The 18,494-nt window shown below is 37.7% G+C and overlaps 1 protein-coding gene across 1 annotated transcript in view; it reads left to right on the top strand.

The window, feature by feature from the left end:
- Nucleotides 1-1,012: 1,012 nt before the first annotated feature.
- The window catches only part of SF3B1 (splicing factor 3b subunit 1), a gene marked incomplete at both ends in the record, with an annotated part of 33,586 nt that continues 16,104 nt past the window's right edge, over nt 1,013-18,494 (top strand). The window contains 7 exon segments of the mRNA XM_084243021.1: nt 1,013-1,028; nt 1,031-1,138; nt 11,892-12,058; nt 13,348-13,452; nt 14,052-14,166; nt 15,987-16,066; nt 18,081-18,251. Coding sequence (XP_084099147.1) covers nt 1,013-1,028; nt 1,031-1,138; nt 11,892-12,058; nt 13,348-13,452; nt 14,052-14,166; nt 15,987-16,066; nt 18,081-18,251 — 762 coding nt within the window.

Genomic DNA, 18,494 nt, shown 5'->3' with positions numbered 1-18,494 from the left:
GATGAAGAGGTACATTTAGGACAAGGCCTAGGAGGGTCCAAAGTGCAGGTGCTTCTCTGTCCCTGTGATTGTGTTGTATCACACAGCCAGGTAAACTTTTTTCTTTGTGATGAGAAAATGGATTGATTCCTAACCTTGATTCCTGCCTGTTTTCCTAGGCTACTTCCTGTGCCAATTTCTTTTTAAAAGTTCTTTCATTTTTTCACTAAAGTCTAAAGCCGGTGTGACAGTACAAGGTTATGCTAGTAAAATTGGTGCATAGGTAACAGACCACCACTTTCTGGCCTTTTGACTTGAGAAGCATTTCATCAGTGTTAAGGCTGCAGATCAATGGTTTTCTAAGATCTAAGAAGGTAAAAAGACTTTTTAAAAGGGTGCAAAATTCTTACTGTGTAACTTAACTGTGATCTTGCATACACTTACATACATACAAACACACACACACACACACACACACACACGCCTTTCCCTAGTTTTTCTCATTTCTTTAATGGGATCAGCAAAGAACTTGTCCACCTTACTGGGGTGTTTATGAAGGTCAATATTGCTTGAGAATATATGTTGCAAACGAAAATCCTGCCTAATGACAACTAATTATTAAAAAAGAAAATAACCTTGAGTTGCAGCGGGAAGGATGGGACTGTTATGACTGTTTCCATAACTAAGCACTGAAACAGCTGAGGCGGAGTAAGGAAAGCTTTTCTCTGGCCCCAAGACGCCTTCAGGTGAATTTGGAGGAAGGAGACTGAAGGCTTGAGGTGTCCTTGGGTCCTGAAACCAAAGTGTTTCTTAGAGTGACTGTTTTAATTACCGTGGTGGAATCCACTTTCCTCCCGGACAAAGTCAATCCCTTTAAAGACACTAAGGCTCACCCAGTTCTTTAATGGCTCATCAAGAATACCGCCTCCGGGTCCATTTCGGCTCCTCCCCCAACCCACAATGCACCTCTCTGTTCCCTCTAGGTGGCTGTTCTGTCACGTGTCACCCAACGGCGCGCGTTCCCGGTTGGCGCATGCTCAGAGAACAGCCCAGCTATTTTTCTCCGTGGCGGCGGCGACGAGCGGAAGTTCTTGGGAGCGCCAGTTCCGTCTGTGTGTTGGAGTGGACAAAATGGCGAAGATCGCCAAGACTCACGAAGGTAAGCGGGCTCCCGCTATTTCCGTGTCTTCTCCGCTGGCTTAGCTTGTTGAGAGTCTGTCTCTAGATTTCTGTCTCTTTCTGTGGCTTCCTTGGGGGGAGCCGAGCCCGCGCTTCGGGGCCTGGGTCGTCTCCGGCATCGGCGGCGCAGGCCACTGCCCCGCGTAATGGCGTCCTACCCATGCACCCCCGAAGGCGCTTTGTTCGGTGTTTAGGTGCTGCTGCTTCAGAGTTGCTGCCTTCTCTGACCAGAGGGCCTTGTTCAAACAACTTGCTAAGAAGGATTTTTGATCCGGGAAACGGGAGTGGGAGTAAAGCTTCGCTGGTTTTTCGGAACTGTCGTCGGCACAGTTTGCGTATAGGTCGGTCAAAAAAACCACTGAAATCGGCATCCGCTTTTCGGCAGTTCTAAATCTAGTTCAGTGAAACGGAGAGGCCCATCATCCCTAGCCGTGGTGAATTAGTGTGTTTTCAGGTGTCTAAAATAGCTTTTTACTCCCCCAACGAAATGATTTAGGAATAAAAATTTGGTAATTTTTTACTCCCATGATTATTCCGTATAATATGGGTTTTTTTCTTGGGAAATAATTATTGATGAAAGAAGGAAAGAAACATTTGGTTTTTTTAATAACCAAGGTAGTTGGTTGGTTTGTAGAATATACAAATTTAGGAAAACGTTTGGAATATAATAGCCTGGAATCCATTAAGGACGATCCCGAATTAACAGGAAAATAGGGTCACTTTTCAGAAGAAATAGGCATGGGACGTTGGAGGTGCATTTTTTTATTTCTGACTTGGAATCCGAAATTTTTACCAAACACGAGGAGGCTTCCAAGGAAAAGAGACTTATGTCACACGTCGTTTCTAGGTGCCTGGCTCGGTATAGTCTGAGAGGTAATAAAAAACTGGTCGTGAAAAATTTTACAATTTAATTGTGAAACATGGATACATCTTCATTCGTTTATGAGGCCAAATGAATGCTTCAATAGAAGTATGGGCAACATGTCTGGGAACCTGACTAACGGAGCGATTAATTTATGTTTAGGACTATTTGATAGAGGATGTGATGTGTCTATCCTTGGTCTAAAAGCATCAAGCATTTTTTTAAAATTAGGGGAGAAGACATTTGAGCCTGAGAGAATATCTTGTAACAAAGCAGTAGTGTGAAAGGCATGTTTGAGTCTGTGGCAGAGAGTGAGGGTGCGGGGAGGGGACAAAGTAGATGGATCTGAAAGCTTGGTTGGGTTAATTAAGTATGTCATTAGCATTGAATAATTGTGTGATCAGTAGGAACTGAAGTCCTCCTTTCTGAAACTTAGACATGCTAGTGAATTGGCAGTAATGACAATATTCTGGTTAGGTATTTAGGATTTAGATGTTTTAACTTAACCTAAGTTCTTAGGCATTTATTTACTCTTCTATCTCTAGACTAAAACATACCTTTTGCAAAATAATTAGAAAATGTAAATGTAACGATATTGCCATTAGCTATACTTCATTCAGAAGATTATTGACAGAGCATTTGTGGCTTTGATGACTTGCTTCAAACGGTACTTTTGGAAAATCAAAGTTCTGATCAGTTTTTGTGCTTTTTATTTTTTATTTTTATTTTTTAATAATAAATTTTATTTTTATATTCCCCATACAATTGCAACCCCCTTATTTTGACCCCAATCCCTCCCCTCCCGCCCCCTACCCCCCATAGAGTGTCTCTGGTTCATAGTTTTTTGTTGATTTTGATTTTCACTTTCTTACAGTTATTCATTTTCCTGGTCCCTTATTTAACTTTTCTAGATTCCTGCTATGAGTGAGACCATCCGGTATTTTTCTTTTTCTTTCTGGCTTATTTCGCTGAGCATGATCCCTTCCAGCGCCATTCATGTTGCTGCAATTGCATGTGTTTATCTTTTTTGAATGCTGAGTAATATTCCATGGTATATATGTACCACATCTTCTTGATCCAGTCGTCTATTTTTGAGCATTTGGGTTGTTTCCAAAGCTTAGCTATTGTAAATAGTGCTGCTATAAACATAGGGGTGCAGGTGCTCTTTGGAATTGTTTTTGTGCTTTTTTAAAACCCGTTTAAAAGCTTGGTCTATAGAATATTGCAGTGTATTCACCGAAGTTGTTATTTTACTTGGGTTTATGCTCTATTAGTATGAATATATGCTCTATTAGTATGAATTAACTGATGCCACAAAGAAGGTATTGGTACATTCCATTAAACAACTGAGTATTGTGTGCAAGGCACTGTTCCTTTACTGGAGTGTACTATAGAATGATGAATGTTTTGTAGAAACACATAGTATTTACATAGTTTCTTGCTTTCTTGTGTCTTTTTCCTGGAGAATTCTGTTCATTTATGGTTCATTTCTTTTTTCGCTTGTTGAGCTATCTGATAAGCTGGAGCAGAATTAGTTTTTATTGGTAGAGTGGGAGGCTGTAGCACTCTATATAGCTTTATTATATTACTTAGAATATATTCTATTGTTAAAAGATTTTACCTTCCACTTTGAGAGTTTACAGGAATTATACCTTGGAATCCCCCAGTACTTGGTGCATAATGGTGAATGGGTGCTGAATATTTAATATTTAAAGAGGTTATACTGGAAGTATTAAAAGAACTTTCACAGAAAGGGGCACTTAAATTGATCTTTGAATGTTGGGTAGGTTTTGATGCATTTATTTATTTGGCAGAGATAGGTGTGAAGTAGAACTAGTTATGAACTGGGAACCTCCTGAGCTAAGAGAAAGAAAGGTCAGGCTAATGTCAATTATGGAAGGCTGTGGATACTGAGCTAGGTTCGACTTTTCCTCTTTAGGGCCCAAGAATAAGTGTGCTCCTCCTCCAAGTAACAAATTTTTTTCTGTATTTTAGGAAAGGCTCTGGTTTCAGTGTGAAGGTTGACTTAAAGAGAGTAACCATTCCTTCTTAGGCCATTATAGCAGTTGAGAGGAGGACTTGCGTTTGACTCTCATTGGATCAACTTGATAAAATACGGAATACTTGCTTAATTTTTGCCTTAGAGTTGTCTCTCACTTTTAAATTTAAAAAGCCTATATAATCTCTTCATCCTAAATAATGTTGTTGGTAAAAACATTGCTTTGTTGTACCTTGTAATTTATTTTGAAAGTAATGGTAATAACAGTTTGTATTTGAGTTTTGTGTACTATATTGTGTTCAAGCTGAAATCATTTAATTTTGATGCCTTCCTATATAATGTTCTTTGCTAAGCCATTATTGCCATCATTGCCCCAAACCTGATACCTTTTTTTCTTGGGTCATATTCCTTTCAAATATTTCTATTAAGATCAGCCCTTACATTCTCTTGAATCAACCTGATTACCTTTCTACCTTGGTCAGTGTGTCTTATGCTTTTTAGGATTGAAATATAAAAAAAGCTGGACTTGCTCAAATCAGATCAAATCTTTGGAATTGGATCTTTCTGCATGTTAAATTGTGACATGGCTATGCAATTGTTAATGTCCATAAACGTGCCATGAAGCAGTACTCCAGAAAATGCTGACTTTGGCAAATAGTAGAGCACTTTCTGTGTTTCTGAAGGGGAAAATGGATTATCCCACGCTATATATTGACTTGTTCTGCCACTTTTCCTTGACTGGGTTTTTTTTTGGGGGGAGTATCACAAAACTGAAATAATTATTTTTCCTAAGTTTTTGCTTGAGGAATGGCCAGATGAGCCATTTTATTCTACATCTTCTGAGATTTTAATTTTCCTTTGTTCATAATAGTTTTGTTGGTTTTGTAGACTTCCAGCATGAATGTTGCTAGTAAAAATACAGGGAAGGTTGCTTTGAAGATTTTGAAAACAATTTTTATTTCTGTGGCACTATTTAGTATTTGGTTTAATTAGTGATTAATGGGGAGTTAATTATTCAACATTTGCTATTTCCAGTGTTTGGGAAATTAATTTGCCACAATAGTTGTCCTATTGGAGTTTTGTTTATAACAAATACCAGAGGATGTATACACACTCTTTTTCTAGCTGTCTTTTAGACATCCCATATTTGGGAAATCCTTGCTCACCAATTGCTTCTGACTAGTGGGAATAGTCTGTCACTTAAAGACCAGGCTGAAAAGTGTCAGTGCCTCTAACATGAAATGTGGTTATTAACACCGCAAATAGGGCCTCCCTGGTAGCCTAGGGGTTAACCACTCTCACCTCTGTGCTCTGGTTAACCCACAAATGGTGCAGCAGACCTCTCTTCTATCTTGCCTGCTGCTCCCCTTAGTAGTGTATTTCAGTAAATATGCCTGTTATGTTTTCCACTCTTATCTCTGGTGAATCCTCTCACCCCCAGCACCTCTGTCCTACACCCCAGTTCTTCTGTACAAAAATAATAAACACTGCAAATAATCCCAACTCAAAATGAGAAATAAAGACACTGAAGAAGTTCTACAAGTTGGGCTTAGTAATATTGGCATAGAAAAAGATTTGTGAGGAGCAATTAAATAGGTATATCAGATAAAACCTTCTGGTACCAGTGGTGTAGGCAGTTTATTTCAGAATTTGATATTTAGGTTAGTTTTAAATGTAAAACAGTTTATATGTCCATCGTCTAAAAGGTCTCCTGTTCTGCAGTATTACCTTTTAACGTTAAGTTCAATTCCCAGATAAAATATTTGATGTATTTGTTTCAGAAAAATGTTTATGACCCCATTCTTCTGACTGTAAACATAATACAATAATTAAGTATATTAAATGGAAATATCTTTTGAATAGATTGGGATTTCAAATGGGCCTGTTCATAAATAAAACTATTCATTAATTCGTAATTGTTAATGTCTGTTTTCTAAGGAAAGTTTTGTTTTCTGATAGGTGAAAGTATGAGGAGGATCAGAATTTCCCTCCAAAAGGGGGGGGCTTCTTGGTTGAATAATGGCATTTCTTCCCCAACCCCCTTCTATCTTTTTTTAGTGAGGAGGGGGGGCTGTAGACCAACATTTCTGTAAATCATTGGAGCAAATTTGGTTTTTAAAGTATTTATATCTTAACATCTAGAAGACTTGGTATCAGTGTCAATTAGGAAGATCAATAAAACCACAAAAGAAAAAAAAGTCCAAAGACAACACTGAACTTTTAAGGTTAAAACTATGATATAGAAGAGCTTGGGGAAAATTTCATTTCAGAGAAGAGAGAGGTTTTATTTTCAAATACCTGGGATTAGAGGCCTTCATTTAAGGGACTACAAGAGAGAAACAAGAATGAGAAAAAAAGTCATGGCTTAAACATTTTTTAAAAATTTGTATTGAAAACTGCAGATAAAACAAATAGAGTGAAATGAACCTCCGTGTTGTATATGTCACCTAGCTTCACCATTTTTGTTTAATCTCTGCACTGGTCCTTCCCATTATTTTGGAGCAAATCCCATCCTGTCATTCACAGTTTTTTCAGTAAATATGTGTAAAATGTAAAAATTTGAAAAAAAAATACCATAATTGCATCTAAAATTAATGTTACAAAATAATCCAGTTAGTGTTCAGTTATTGCCATTTGCCTTACATTTTTTTCAGATTGCTTGAAATTAAGTTCCAAATAAAGACCATATAATGTGATTAGTTTTTGATCTTTTTCAGTTCATATGTTTCTCCTCCATCTCTTGCTTGTAATTCATTTGTTGTAGACTTTTATCCTGTATAGTTTACCACTGGAAGGAAAGGGAAAGATAGGAATAAAAACACACAGGACTCCAGTTTGGGCTCCCCCACTGTATCTGCTGCATTTAAGAGGTCACGAGGCCCCCTAAGCAAATGAAACTTCAGGAAAATTACTGACTGTAGGAATAAGCCTAGTTCTGAAAGCATACAAAACTCTTGCAAATTCAGGTGCCCCTCCTTGGCCCCCCACCTACTTTAGTGGTGATAAATTTATTCTCATAGTTTTCTGTGAAGCTTAAATGCTGCTTACTGAAACAGTTTTGCACATATCTTAAAATAGGAATGCCAATTTAAGAAAAACCTCCTTTTTGATCATTTACCCGCAAAGCTTCAATTATAGTCAGGCTCTTGCATGCTTTTTGATAAGTACAAACAATACATAACTAGTATTTTTTATTTCTTGTCTCAGACTATTTAAAAAAAAAAAACAACTTTAAGACAATTGACTCTAGGAACTTTATGGGCCTACCATAAATTCAATTTTAGGATTCCAGATCTGTCAAGACCACTTCATTTTGTTCAGAATCAGTATCCAAGAATCCTACAGTCTTTCCTTTATAGATTTACTGCAGATGGGAGGAAGTTTGAGGTGGAGAATGACTGAGGTTCTCATTTAATAAAGAAGACAATTTAGAAATCCACATTAATAAAATTGGCCTATCTCACTTATCCTAGCTTTACTTTACTTCCTTAATCTCTCACCTCTGCTTCATCTCAAGATTAATCTTCCTCTGCTGTGCATTCTTAACGTTGTATTCAACTCTCCTCTGCCCTTAAACTTGCATAATTAAATTCACCAAAAGTACATTTTTATACAGTAAAATCAAGTATGTACCTACTATAAGAATTAGCAGTCCTACCCCTAGGTATTTACCCAAGTGATATTAAAGCTATAGTAACTGAAAAATCTGTACCTAAATGTTTACAGCATCCTTATTTGTAATTGCTACAAACCACAAATAGCTTGAATGCCACTCAAAGAAGGGATAAACACTACTGCATTGGAATACTGCGTGGTAATAAAAAGGCACAAACACTGTTGATACAACATGAAAAATGTAGTTTTATGGGTTCAGATGAATTACAAGAGTATTATACATACATATAATTGCTTCACAAATGTGTATGTTGCCACTAGGAGATCTATTATTGTCCAGCTACTAGCAGAGAGGATTTGTTTTTCTTTGTCTTCACATCTGAATGTTTCAAATTTAGGAGTCAAAATTAGAAGGGAATTAGGCCAGAACAGAGTATTTTGTCATTTTGGTCATAACTGAACTAGGGAGAGATTGACATAAACATTTCTTTTATCTCCAAGTCTTTAGTATTTTGGACATCTGTTTATTTTGGATTTGCTCACAAATCTCTCTCACCACCCCTCCACCCCCCTTTTTTGAGGTAACATGGGTTTATCTCTCTTCCCACCTGGACTCTTAAGTTGGCGGGTCTGACAGATTTTAGCCTATTTGAGGCATACCAGTCTGTCCTCCTAACATGTGCCCAAGGTACTTTCTTCAGACTACCACACTGAATTTGTAAATGGAAAATGAAGACTACTTGGTTGGCCCAGTCCACCCATTTGTGTTTTGTGTCTGGATATGATGACGGTAGCATTTGTGGTCTTTAAAAGAACCTATTTACCTAAAAGTGATACCACTCCCTAGTGGTTTAAAATTTTTAAATGCCTTTATCCTGCAGAAATAGAAATGTTCAGAAAGAAAAAACTGAAAAGTAAATCTCCAATCAGTACCCTTTAGCCAGTCTGTTAACTAACCACTGAGAGCCAGTCTGTTAAAATACCACTGTATTTCAGGAGACAAAGTATATGAGGGTGGATAGGAAAGGGAAGCAAATATGGAGCAAACTTTTTTTTTTTTTTAAGATTTATTTACTTATTTTTATACAAGAACTGGGGCACAGGCCAGATGCGCGGGAGGGTGAGAGGACTCACCAGAGACAGAACGGGGAATAGAACAGGCAGACCGACAAAATACACTGCTGAGGGGAGCAGCGGGCGCAACAGAGAGGTCTGCCATGCCATGTGGGACCCCTGCCCGCTGGGATTGAACCGGTGCTGCAGAGGCTGCACAGCTCTGTGCTCAACCCACTGCGCCACCAGGGGAGGCCCAAAAATGAAACTTTAAAAAAAATTACTTAAACAAAAGTGAAGAGAATAGTAAAATGAACCACCCAGTTAAATTGAAGATATTTCTCTTTGAGTAATCATGGGTGAGACCCCTGACCATTTAGGCTACTTGTAACAGTCTTGAGGTTAAGGATACAGGAAAAGTAACTGGAAATGGTGTGGTGACACACTGAAAATTTTGAGGTCTGGTCACAAACTGTGCTGCTCATTTTGGTAATAAAACCATCCCATTAGTTTGAGTTCCCTGAGACTGACACACTGCTGGGGAAATGTGGTCCCACTGTGCTATCGACGAGATAAATTTGTTTTAAACCACAGCTGTCTTGAGGAAATATAGGGGTTTTGCTACCTTGCTGCGTGTTGGGTATTTGTATTATGCCATTTAAGTCTTTTCCTTTTGCTCCATGCAACTAGTAAATGATCTTGTTCATAAAGTGCCTGGTGTCAAAGGGCTAGAATTTCAATTAGCAATGTAAACATTTGTTAGGCCACAGAAATCACTGGCAGTAGATACTTTTCTTAATACATTAGTGTATTATTCATATTATTGAAATAAATATTAGCTTGTAATTTAAAGTAACTTTGTCAGGAAACACTAAAAGTTGTTTGAAAGACTATTCTTTATTTAAAAGAGACTAAGGAGACATGACAATTAAATACAGTGTCTGGTGCTGTATTGGACCATAGATTAAAGAACATCCATTAAGAGTGTTATTAGGGCCAGTGGGTACATTTGAAGCTGGATGATAATAATAGATGATATCACATCAAGGTTTAATTTCTTGAGCATGCTAATATCATGGCTATATACGAGGTTGTCCTCAATCTAGAAATAACATGGCTGAACTATCAGGGTTGTAAGTGGCTCAGAAATTTTTTTTTTTTAAGATTTATTTATTTATTCATACAAGCACTGGGTACAGTCAGAAGGGCAGGAGGGTGACAGAATTCACCAGAGTCAGAGCAGGATGCAGAACAGGCAGAAGGACTGAAGTACACTGCTGAGGGGAGCAGCGGGCGGCAGGAGAGGCCTGCGCGCCATGTGGGACCCTCCTCCGGTGGCCAGGGAGCAGCCGGGGATCGAACCGGCACTGCAGAGGCTGCGGGCAGCTTCGCAACCCCGCGCTCAACCGCTGCGCCACCGGGGAAGCCCGTGGCTCAGAAAATTTTTATATACATGCATATAATTGCTTTATCTCTAAGGTGTATAAAGTTGATAAATACAGGTGAAAATATGTGGGTGGTAATTGTACTATTTATTGGGGGAAGTTTGGGAGCCAGTTGATACTTTATTCACAGATGTTGGAGCTAATCACAATATAGTGCTTGTGGAGTGAGATATGGCTAGACTTCATTGAGTGCTTATGGGTTTTTGTTCATTATTTCATTTATTTCATTTAATTCTTTAAAAAGACTGTTGTAGAGAATTCAGACGCATAGATTAAATAACAGAAAGAGCCTTTCTGTGAAGGGAGATATTTTGGTTCCAGTACTCCCACTCTTAATCATAAAACTATTGTCATCTTGATTGAATGTATGCTAAAAAAATTTAGACTTCCTTTATTGTTTTACTGTTTGGAGTGTGGCTCCAGATGTTTAGCATATCACCTGGGAGCTTGTTAGGAATGCAGAAACCTGGGTCTGAACCCAGTCTGCATTTTTTTTTTTTTTTAAACTTTGCAAGCCCTACTTTATTTTTTTTTATTAGATTTTATTTATTTATTTATTTATTTATACATACATACATACAAGCACTGGGGTACAGTCAGAAGCTCTGGAGGGTGAGAGAATTCACCAGAGCCAGAGCGGGGAGCAGAATTGGCAGAAGGACGGAAGTACACTGCTGAGGGGAGCAGTGGGAGGCAAGAGAGGTCTGCGCGCCATGTGGGATGGGACTCTCCCCCGGAGGCCTGGGAACAGCCAGGGATCTAACCAGTGCTGCAGAGGCTGCTGGCAGCTTCACAACCCAGCGCTCAACCGCTGTGCCACCGGGGAGGCCCCCAGTATGCATTTTTAACTAGTGTGTAATTTGTTAGAATTTCACAATTGAAGATCAGTCTCAGTAGGTCTGGGTTTGTTTGTTTGTTTGTTTTTTCCATTCTGATAACATTGAGATTATATAATCTTGAGTGTTGTCCTTGGTCCCTGATCAACGCGAACAGTATGAACAGTATTTTTTTTTTTTTTTAGTTGAGGAAAGATTTAGAATTCAACAATAATAAACTTGTGTAGCTAGGTAATTTATTTTTGTAATTTAAAATACATGAACCTTGATCATTGTTACATAATTTTACTTAAATGGAACTCTGTTACGATTACTTAAATTACAGTTGTGTTGAAGTCACTGGCTCTGAATGACTAGCATTTCAAACTGATTAGAAGTCTCCTAACAGTTTTATTTCTTGGTTTTTTTTTTTTTTAGATTAGTGTGATTTTTTCATTTTATTGAGATATAATTGGCATAGCAATCTCAGGTATACAGTATAGTGATAACTGTAGTTGTATACATAGCTAAATGATCACAGGAAGTCACAACACAATTATAAAATTTTTTTCTTAGTGATCTCAACAACTCAAACACAAATACAGTATTATTAACTATAGTTACTATGCTGTACAACTCTTGTCAACCAATTCTTAAGGTAAAGGTAATTTGTGGCTGATAAAGTATGAAGAATCTCTTTCTGTACAAAAGTTTTGTCTGTTGAGGTAGAGGAAAGATACTAAATGTGTTACATTTAAATATCTTGGTACTATGTATAGTATCAAGTACTTGATATAGTTCTGCTATCTCCTTGTTTAATTATTTTACAGTTTCTGTATTTGTAAGAAGTGTGATAATACTTAAAGAAATATATTATGTTGGGAGTGATTTGAAAAAATGAAATTAAAAGAATTTGTATCAATAAATGTTAACTTTATTTGTAGATATTGAAGCACAGATTCGAGAAATTCAAGGCAAAAAGGCAGCTCTTGATGAAGCTCAAGGAGTGGGCCTTGATTCTACAGGCTATTATGACCAGGAAATTTATGGTGGAAGTGACAGCAGATTTGCTGGATATGTGACATCAATTGCTGCAACTGAACTTGAAGATGTAAGTTACAAAGCATTAAGAGTCAAGCATGTTTTTGATGAGAACAATAAATAAAAAGGAATTTTCTGTTTGATTCATCTGTTTAATCTGGGGTGACAGTTCTTTTGGATGGTGAAACTATTAAAGGTGTACTTGATTTCTAAGGTTCAGAATTCTCACTGGAGTTCAATTCTGAATCTTTATGTGAAAGACTAGCTTGTTTATCCAGCAGTACCACTTGCAAATCATTATAAAGTAAATCCCTATTGTTACTCACTGAGCTCTTGTCTACTGTAGTCCAGGTGAAAAGTGACTGGCTTGTACCAGTCATCTGTCCTTGTAACTTTTGATTTGTGGCTTATACTTGATCCCGTTTTTTTCCCCTTGGCATTTCTTGTGAGTGGATTATTTCCTATTGCTGATATTGTGGATTTTGTTTCAGTTACTCTGGAGGATGACCACTACTCATTTTAAAATACATTCTTCAATATATATTTCACCTAGCTTATGTTTTGTTGCACCATCCCAGATTACCCAATTTGATGAAATAACAATACATTTTTGTGTGATTCAGTAATAAATGTATATCGATGATCAAATTTGTTACTTTTATGAAATTCAAGCCTTGTTATTCCATGGTTGGTACCTTTTATTGGTGCCGTGGGGAGGGGGGCAGGGTGGAGAGAAATGGAAAAGTTCCAAAAGTAAAATTTCTAGAAGCTACTGAAGCTTCTAGTTTGCATTTTCATGCTTCAATGGAAAGAGACCACTGTGACCAGAAGCTGAGGGAGAAATTGTCATTTCATTTTTAAATAAAGGAAATGAGGTGTTAAGATCTTTTAAAGTTACCTTGTGTTGCACTTCTTTTACTAGCAGAGTAACAATATAATATTCTGTTAAATATACTAAGGAATTTACATTAAAATCCATTACTTTTTGCTTGTTTCTGTTAAACCATATTTAAAATTCATGAGTTAAAAAAAAACTCCGAGAATTCTAAGTAAGTTGTTTGTAATTTCTAAATTTGAAAAACAGATTTCATCATGATTTTGGTGAGAAAATGAAATACTAAGGTTTTTCTAATCTGTACTTAAATTTTTCTAATTGACTTCAACACAGAGATCATTCCTTGTTTAAGAGTAAAGATAATTAAATTCAATTCCCTGAATTGGTTTTTGAGTTGAAAAAGAACCCTTGTTTACAAGTTTTATGAATTTAGGTTTTGGATTTCTTGTTGAATCTTTATATATTCCTTCTGATGTTTAAGTTCTAACATTTGTTTATGACTTTTTGGGGGCATTTCATTGCAGGATGACGATGACTACTCATCCTCTACAAGTTTGCTTGGTCAGAAGAAGCCAGGATATCATGCCCCGGTGGCATTGCTTAATGATATACCACAGTCTACAGAACAGGTAACTTTTTTTCCTCCAGACCCCAGTTTATTCAGCTAAAGTTGAATATGTCAGGGCTTCCCTGGTGGCCTAGGAGTTAAGTCTCAGTGCTACCTCCACGACGGCCTGAGTTTTATCTCTAGCCAGGGAGCTGGCACAGCAGACCTCTGCTATCTCGCCTGCTGCTTCCCTTAGTGTATTTCAGTAGATCCACCTGTTCTGCTTCTCACTCTGTCTCTTGTGAATCCTCTGACACCCCCCACCCCACCCCGCACCTCTGGCCTACACCCCAGTTCTACTAAACAAAAATAAATAGAATCTTTAAAAAAAAAAATTGAATATGTCAGTTTCCATAGAAACTCACAGATTTGCGAACCAAGTTACTAGTTTTAAGGAGAATTGGTTGAGAGAATGATTTGGGGAGAATTAGAGATAATAGTTTATTTTATAAAGGTAATCATTTCATGAAGTGATGAACTATGGAAAGGCAGACATGCATATTGTATTTTTACGTGCCTTTTCATGTTAACATCTGGTAAAATGATAGCCTTATTGGTAGGCATTTATTATCATGTTCTAATTTATTTATGATATTCGTTTTGATTCTTCTCTCTTTTCAGTATGATCCGTTTGCTGAGCACCGACCTCCGAAGATTGCAGATCGGGAAGATGAATACAAAAAACACAGGCGGACCATGATAATTTCCCCAGAGCGTCTTGATCCTTTTGCAGATGGTAATTCTTTCCCACCTTTCTATAAGTATTTAATATTTGTATTAAGTTGTCTTTAGCCCTTTGATTTTTTTTGGCATGCTTATGAATTTGCTTTTCTTTTTAAAAATCCCCCTTATAGATTTGTATAGATTTGGTTGAAGTCACAGATACCATATTCTTCATCTTTATAATGCAAGTTTTCTTTCCAGGTAGAAGGACAAGAAAATAATGAGCCAATGCCATAGAAACGCAAAGGGTTAAAGGTTTTTCTTTTACTTTTGTTTTGGGTACGCTTTCTATACTTTGAACAAATGTGTTTTTCTGCTCAAAATACTTTGAAATTATTGAAAGTTTCATTCCAAATCCTAGATTTTTAGGATTATTACTTTTGAGAAACTGTTTCTCACATTAGAGCTTCCCCCCATATTGCTCTAAATATAGTTTAGTAAATGCACCTACCTTGCTCTAAGCATACTGAAAGTTAAAAGTATGTATACAAAAAAAGACTTTGATATTTTTAATAGTTGGAGTCTGTTTTGCTAATTTTAGTGTGCAGGTCAGCACAAGGGGCATAATGAGCCTGATGGAAGCTTTCCTCAGGTGAGTGAGTTTCAAAATCACAATAAGGTGCCTGTTTCTTAAAATTAGATTCTGCTGCAGGTTTACAAATTAGACTTTCAGCCTGCATGAATTAGTAGGGATATTCTTTTTTTTACTTGCATAATTGTAATTGATTTAAACATGTGTGTCAGAATTCACAGGCCCATACTAACTGTCCTTAATTTCTTTCCTACAGCAGTACTGCTATATGCCAGTCCTGTCTGCATTCTTAAGGGTGCAGTTCAACACATCCTCTCTAGATTATGGTGAAAAAGTATTCCAAAGGAAGTCATATCAGAGCTAGTGTCAGAAAGAATGACACTACCAATTGGGCATGATCTTCAGCATAGGAAATGTCTAGAATTTATTATTTTTTCCTAAATTGTGATGCTATACTACTTGTATAGCTAATTATCACATTTCTGAAAACATGAGTGTGCCTCTTTGAATCTTACTATGTATTGTTTGGGCTTCTTTAAGATGTTTTGAAGTTTGAAAAGCAAATACTGAAACTAACCAAGAGACCAACACATCTCTTTGTACACCACTTTTCTGTGTGCATCATAACTGATAGAAGTAATATATTTCAAATAATATGTTTCCAGTTGTAATTTATACTTCTAGGAAGATAAAAAATATGTTTCTGGGTCAACAAAACTTAGAACATGAAGCCCTTTTTAGTAACATAACATCAGATTTAAGATTATAGGTTATTTTTAAAAATCAGATATTCTAAACTATAACTGTTGTAGAACATGTATGAAGAACTTGTATAGTCATAGTTATTTGTAGTCAGGATTTTAACAGCTTGCAACAGGTAATGTTTTGAATATAAATATCTTTCCAAAGTGTTACTAATGGTAAAGAGATAATTTTCTAGGCTTCTATTCTGCTGCTTGAAGTCAGAACTGCTGATGGAGACAAAGGCACGAAAGTGTACGTATTCCGGATTAGCAACCCAGGAACCCATCACTTCTGAAGACTAAACTGTGCTGTCATTTTGTTTTTATATGCATTAAAATATTTGTTTTAAACTGCTGTAGATATGTTTGTGTTCAAACAGGTTAAATTGATCAGCAAACTCAATAAAAAGTAAGATGTATAATTATTAAAGTTTTACATCAAAAAGTAAATTAAATGATTATGGAATAACTTAATATTAGAGCAGGGCAGATAAATCATTTGTACCTAATTATCCTTTATTTATTGTACTCTTGTCCTGTTGCTGTTCTTTTCTGCAGGAGGGAAGACACCTGATCCCAAAATGAATGCTAGAACTTACATGGATGTAATGCGAGAACAACATTTGACTAAAGAAGAGGTATGTGAATCTGCTCTTTAATGATTGAGAGAATATAAAGAAAGTTGCTATTAAGGGACTTTTTCCTTGTTATTTGCTATAATATTTTAATGGTATTAGTAAACATTGAGAAAGAACCTTACATAAAATTCTGCCATCTCCAAATTAGAATTCCTATTTTTTGGGAAGATTTTATTTCTTTCTTTTAAAGATTTATTTTTTTATTTATACAATAGCTGGGGTAGAGGCCAGAGGCATGGGAGGGTGAGAGGATTCACCACAGACAGAGTGGGGAGCAGAACAGGCAGCTCAACTGAAATACACTGCTTGAGGGGAGAAGTGGGTAAATCAGGAGAGGTCTGCTGCGCCATGTAGGTAGCTCTGTGGCTGGGGATGGAACTCGTGCTGCAATGGCTGAGGATAGCTTCATAGGTTGCATCTTAACTCCTTGCACCACCAGGGAGTTCCCTAAACTTCATTTTTTTTTTTTTTAAGATTTATTTATTTATGCATGAAAGAACCAGGGTACAAGGCCAGATGTGCAGGAGGGTGAGAGGATTCACCAGAGACAGAGCAGGGAACAGATCAGGCAGACTGACTGAAACACTGCTGAGGGGAGCAGCATGCGAGGGAGAAGAGTTGTGCCGCGCATGTGGGATTCTCGCTGGCCGGCCAGGATCGAAGCCACACTGCAGTGGCTGCGGACAGCCCCACAGTGTGGCACTCAACTGCCTGCGCCACCAGGGGAGGCCCTAAACTTCACATTTTTATATCCCTTACTAGCCCCTGACCCCTGAACATATAGACAGATGTGCATGTGTGCGCGTACACACACCCACCACAACCCCCATTTGTGGGGTGGGGGATGGATTTGAATCTAGTGTGTAAGGAAAAAGCCGTATAGTTAAATTACTCCTTGAAAAATCCCTAGTTTGGGGATCTCCCTGGTGGCATAGGGGTTAAATCTCGGCGCTATCACTGTCACTGCTGTGACCTGAGATTGATCCCCCAGCAGGGAGCTAGCCAACATATGGTGCAGTAGACCTCTCCTGCCTCACCTGCTGCACCCCTGGCAGTGTAGTTCAGTAGATCCACCACTGTCTGCTCCCTACTCTGTCTCTGGTGAATCTTCCTCCCCACCTCTGAACTATAGCCCAGTTCTTTTTTAAAAAGATTTATTTATGCATACAAGTTTCTGTTACCCTACAGAGATCACCGTATTTTAATAGTTAATCTCCATAATTTTATTATGGACATATAGATTTGGTTATGAGGGTTAAATGGAATAATGGAAGCTCATTTTGAAATCTCAGGATGCATATAATGTGCATTTATGACTACATTGTAAATATTTTCATAAATAAAGTAATAAAGTCAACAAATTTTAACTTTTTTACTTTTTACCACTTTTCTTTATGTTGTATAGTCTTTATTTCTATTTTTTTTTTAAAGATTTATTTTTATTTATTTATTTATACAAGCACTGGGTACAGTCAGAAGCGCGGGAGGGTGAGAGAATTCACCAGAGCGAGAGCGGGGAGCAGAGCAGGCAGAAGGCCTGAAGTACACTGCTGAGGGGAGCAGCGGGTGGCAGGAGAGGTCTGCGCGCCATATGGGACCCTCCTCCGGTGGCCGGGGAGCAGCCGGGGATCGAACTGGCGCAGCAGAGGCTGCGGGCAGCTTCGCAACCCGGCGCTCAACTGCTGCGCCACCGGGGAGGCCCAGTCTTTATTTCTATTTTATGAGTTATAAATTAAACCCTACTTTTCAGTGAAAGCATTTGGTTTTATACCATTGACTGAAAATTTTACTGTCACTGTGTTGTAAATTTTGTACTTTCTCTTCCTTTGTGCAGAAAGACATTGTATAAAACTTGAAATACAGAAAAGAGAGGGGGAAATAAGTAATGGAGCCACTAGTAGCATGGAAAAGAATGACGAATAAAAGAAGATATTAAATAGGAGTTATTGTACAAATGATGAGTATATTCAAAACACCTTAAAGGCTTTCCCTGAGTTATGTATATATTTTTCAGAGAGAAATTAGGCAGCAACTAGCAGAGAAAGCTAAAGCTGGAGAACTAAAAGTCGTCAATGGAGCAGCAGCTTCCCAGCCTCCTTCAAAACGAAAACGGCGTTGGGATCAAACAGCAGATCAGACTCCTGGTGCCACTCCCAAAAAACTGTCAAGTTGGGATCAAGCAGAGGTAATTTCTTTTTATTACTGATTTAAATTTTTTTCCCCCTTGGAGTGTTTCCGTCTGATTATATTACTTTAACTAAACATCACAGTCCAGGCATCTCAAACACATTTATTTTTTCACATTCTGGGAGTTCACAGTCCCAAGACCAAGGTGCCGAACAGGGTTGATATCTGGTGAGAGCTCTCTCTTTGGTTTTCAGATGATTGCATTTTAATGTGTCCTCACATGGCCCCCTTTGTGCAGAGT

This window comes from Talpa europaea (genome assembly GCF_964194135.1).
Source record: "Talpa europaea genome assembly, chromosome: 1".
Lineage (NCBI taxonomy): Eukaryota > Metazoa > Chordata > Mammalia > Eulipotyphla > Talpidae > Talpa > Talpa europaea.
The sequence above is the reverse complement of the archived record's forward strand: the minus strand, read 5'-3'. Positions and strand labels throughout refer to the sequence as shown.